The sequence below is a fragment of the Siphateles boraxobius genome, unplaced genomic scaffold (genome assembly GCF_051911475.1).
Source record: "Siphateles boraxobius isolate OS27281-9 unplaced genomic scaffold, OSU_SipBor_1 75, whole genome shotgun sequence".
NCBI lineage: Eukaryota > Metazoa > Chordata > Actinopteri > Cypriniformes > Leuciscidae > Siphateles > Siphateles boraxobius.
In genome coordinates, this window is record NW_027509203.1 from 2,315,001 (window position 1) to 2,320,000 (window position 5,000).

Genomic DNA, 5,000 nt, shown 5'->3' on the forward strand with positions numbered 1-5,000 from the left:
ATAACTATAGAATCAATTCTTAATGCGCATGTGAACGCCATCAGCGTCTATCACAGGTTCACGTTTAAAGTCTGTTTAGAGAGAACGGTGTCGTCTTAGCGGCCCCTAATTTAATAACAAATGATCATTTAGACGGAAGTGAATCAATCAAAACTAACTTTAGCTGGAAAAAACATTTTTCAAGAGCCACTATAAAACCAAACCAATCTCTGTTACCTTAAATTATATGTTTATCTCTGTAAAGCTGCTTTGAAACAATCTACATTGTTAAAAGCGCTATATAAATGAGGATGACTTGACTTGACTTATACTGGGCGCTATTCTATTCTACAATATTCACTAATGTCAGTAAAATAGACCATCCTAAGTCAATTTACTGCAGTAATTCCTCTCTCAACCAGTAGAAAATGCTTTGAACACCTGATTATAAATGAAAAAAAAACAAAAAAACGTCATAAACCGGAAAACAGGCATAATTTTGAAAAAAAAACGTGATATAAATTTTTGGTCAAACCGCCCAGCACTATTTTAAGTCATGAAGGGAAAAACGTTTAAATATGTCATTATGGTGATCAAAGATGAGTTTTAAGGAATAAAATTGACTACAGGGGGACTTTAATGTTTTTCCAAGTAATATTTATATTTCAGCTTTATTTCAGTTTCATTGAAAGGATAATAACTTATGACATGAGACTCACTCTCGGCGTCTCTGCGGTCGGCGGCTCCGTCGGGGAGTTTCTTCAGGTAGTCTTTGAGCAGGAGCTCGTAACGGGGGATACGCTGCACCGGCTCCAGCATGTGATGCTGCAACGTCAGATTCCCACACACGTCCTGCTTCTGCACACACACACACACACACATGAGTTCCTCACACATCTGTCATCACACACAAGTGTATCAGGGATCTCAATCAGACCTGGATGTTCTGGACAAACACACACACACACGAGTTCCTCACACATCTGTCATCACACACACACACACGACTGTGTCAGGGATCTCCATCACACCTGGATGTTCTGCACACACACACACACACATGAGTTCCTCACACATCTGTCATCACACACAAGTGTATCAGGGATCTCCATCAGACCTGGATGTTCTGCACACACACACACACACACACACACACACACACACACACACACACACACGAGTTCCTCACACATCTGTCATCACACACACACACACACGACTGTGTCAGGGATCTCCATCACACCTGGATGTTCTGCAAACACACACACACACACACACACAATAAGGTTCAAGATGGCGCCGAGTATGGCTGCTGCGTTGCGAGCTCCGTCACAACATGGTAGTTTTTTGTTTGTTCTGTTTACAGTTCTTTTGTTTTTTGTCTCGGATGTTGTCTGTCTTATTCAGTACGACATACAAACACTTTTGGACATTGGTTCCGCAATCGAACACCGAAAACCGGACTTTCATTTCTTCAGTGATGCCCCGCTGTTTACAAACACGGCAGCGGAGCCCTTTGTCTGGGCTGCTTGGCCGCGGAAACGCAGCCGGAGAAGGGGAAGAAGAGCCGGCGTTCTCGTCAGAGTAAGACGGCGTGCAAATCGACCCCCGCTTCCCAGTATTCTGCTAGCAAACGTTCAGTCTCTAGACAACAAGCTCTGTGAGCTGAGAGCGCGGATCTCTTTCCAACGGGAGACGAGGGACTGCTGCATTATCTGCCTTACAGAAACTTGGATGTCTGCTGAGATTCCAGACTCGGCCATCGAAACCGCGGGGTTCTCAGTGCACCGAGCGGATAGAGTTAAAGACCTCTCAGGTAAAAGCAGAGGTGGGGGTGTATGTTTTATGATCAACAAATCCTGGTGTGATCAGAGGCACGTACATTCTATCAAGTCTTTCTGCTCTCCTGATCTGGAATTTCTCATGCTTCTGTGTCGACCATTCTGGCTACCGAGGGAATTCACAGCGGTCATTATCACGGCTGTGTACATTCCCCCACAAGCCGACACAGACCGGGCACTAAAGGAACTGTATGGGGAAATAAGCGAGCAGGAAACCGCGCACCCTGAGGCCGCGTTCATTGTGTCCGGGGACTTTAACAAAGCCAACTTTAAGAAAATAGCACCTAAATACCACCAACACATAAACTTTAACACACGAGGGGACCGGGTTTTGGATCATTGCTACTCCCCTTTCCGGGATGGCTACAAATCCCTCCCCCGCCCACCTTTTGGCAAATCGGATCACTCTTCCGTTCTCCTTCTGCCCGCTTACAGGCAGAAACTGAAACAGGAAACACCCGCCCTCAAAACGATCCAGTGCTGGTCGGACCAATCAGACTCTATGCTTCAGGACTGTTTTGATCACGCGGACTGGGAGATGTTCCGGTCGGCCTCTGATGACGACATCGAGGCTTATGCTGATAGCGTAACCTGTTTCATCAGGAAGTGCGTAGAAGACGTTGTTCCGATCAAAACAATACGGATTTACCCGAACCAGAAACCATGGATTAATGGCGATGTTCGTGCAGCACTCAATGCGCGGACCTCCGCTTTTAACTCCGGGAGTGCGGAGGAGCAAAAACAAGCAAGTTATGCCCTCCGAAAAACTATCAGAGCAGCAAAACGCCAATTCAGGGACAAGATTGAAGGACAGTTCAACACCACCGACTCTAGAAGCATGTGGAAGGGAATTAATAGCATTACGGACTATAAAGGAAACATAAACTCCACAGTGAACAACACTGCCTCTCTCCCAGATGAGCTGAACACTTTTTATGCTCGATTTGAGGGAACTAACATCCCCCTCGCGGAGAGAGTTCTCGCGGCTGAAGCTACAGAGGTTAGTACACTCTCCGTCTCTGTAGCGGATGTAACCCGATCTTTCCGTCGGGTGAACATCCGTAAAGCCGCGGGTCCAGACGGTATTCCGGGCCGCGTCATCAGAAAGTGCGCGAACCAACTAGCTGGTGTTTTTACGGACATTTTCAATTGGTCCCTCTCCTTGTCTGTAGTCCCCACATGCTTCAAAACGTCCATCATCGTACCTGTACCGAAGCAAACCAACATCACCTGCTTAAATGACTGGCGCCCTGTTGCTCTGACCCCCATCATCAGTAAATGCTTTGAGAGACTAGTCAGAGATTACATCTGCTCTGTTCTACCTTCCTCACTGGACCCACTGCAGTTTGCATACCGCAATAACCGCTCCACTGATGATGCTATTGCATCTACAATACACACTGCTCTCTCCCACCTGGAAAAGAGGAACACATATGTGAGAATGCTATTTGTTGACTACAGCTCAGCATTCAATACCATAGTGCCCTCCTTGCTTGATGTGAAACTCCGGGCTCTGGGCTTAAACAGCTTGCTGTGCAGCTGGATCCTGGACTTCCTGTCAAACAGACGCCAGGTGGTTAGAATAGGCAGCAACATCTCCTCATCACTGACCCTCAACACTGGAGCCCCACAGGGCTGTGTTCTCAGCCCACTCTTGTACTCCTTGTACACATATGACTGCGTGGCAACTCACAGCTCTAATTCCATCATCAAGTTTGCTGATGATACTACGGTCGTAGGTCTGATCACCGACAACGATGAAACGGCCTACAGAGAGGAGGTGCTCACTCTGACGCACTGGTGTGAGAGGAACAACCTCTCCCTCAACATCAGCAAAACCAAGGAGCTAGTGGTCGACTTCAGGAAGAACGACAGAGAACACAGCCCCATCACCATCAATGGAGCACCGGTGGAGAGAGTCAGCAGCTTCAAGTTCCTTGGTGTCCACATCACAGAGGAACTCACATGGTCCGTCCACACTGAGGCCGTCGTGAAGAAGGCTCATCAGCGCCTCTTCTTCCTGAGACGGCTGAGGAAGTTTGGAATGAACCGCCACATCCTCACACAGTTCTACACCAGCACCGTCGAGAGCATCCTGACTGGCTGCATCACTGCCTGGTATGGCAATACTACCAGCCGTAACCGCAAAGCCTTGCGAAGGGTGGCGCGCACTGCCAGCCGTATCATCGGAGGTGAGCTTCCCTCCCTCCAGGATATTTATGCCAGGCGGTGTGTGAAGAAAGCTCGGAGGATCATCAGAGACTCTAGCCACCCGAGCCATGGGCTGCTCTCACTGCTACCCTCAGGCCGGCGGTACCGCAGCATCAGGACACACACCAGCCGACTCCATGACAGCTTCTTCCCACAAGTAATTAGATTTCTAAACTCTTGATCCCTCATGATCAATAACCATAAACATTCTAACTGTCAACACAGCACAACATAACCTACTGCATTTACATAATATATATATATATATATATATATATATATATTTGCACCTTACGAGTATCTATTCTATGTATAATTACCTCTTTTTGTATTTTTGTATACTGTTGTATATTGTAAATTGTTGTATATTGTATATTGTTGTATATTGTAAACTGTTGTATATTGTACATTGTATATTATTTATTGTTCTGTTAGTGTATATGGTACTGTGAGTAATTGTGCGCACATTAGATGTGTAATCTATGTAATCTGATGTTTGCTGTAATTGTTTTCGTCACATCGTGTCATACTGCTATGTTGCTCGGAACTGCACCTAAGAATTTCACCCACTGTTGCACTTGTGTATATGGTTGTGTGACAATAAAAGGATTTGATTTGATTTGATTTGACACACACACACACACACACACACGAGTGTATCAGGGATCTCCTTCACACCTGGATCTTCTGCACACACACACACACACACACACACACACACACACACACACACACACACACACACACACACACACACACACACACACACAAGTGTATCAGGGATTTCCACCGGACCTGGATGTTCTTCACACACACACACACAAACACGAGTGTATCAGGGATCTCCTTCACACCTGGATCTTCTGGACACACACACACACACAAACACACACACACACACACACACACACACACACACAAGTGTATCAGGGATTTCCACCGGACCTGGATGTTCTTCACACACACACA

General features: G+C 46.4%; 1 protein-coding gene across 7 annotated transcripts in view; it reads right to left on the reverse strand.

Moving 5' to 3' along the window:
- Positions 1–5,000, reverse strand: part of fgd (faciogenital dysplasia) — an 80,138-nt gene that overhangs the window by 30,744 nt on the left and 44,394 nt on the right. For all 7 annotated transcript variants that reach the window (XM_077217678.1, XM_077217677.1, XM_077217675.1 and 4 more), the window contains exon 8: positions 699–837. In XM_077217678.1, the coding sequence (XP_077073793.1) occupies positions 699–837 (139 nt within the window). The remainder of the gene's footprint in view (positions 1–698; positions 838–5,000) is intronic.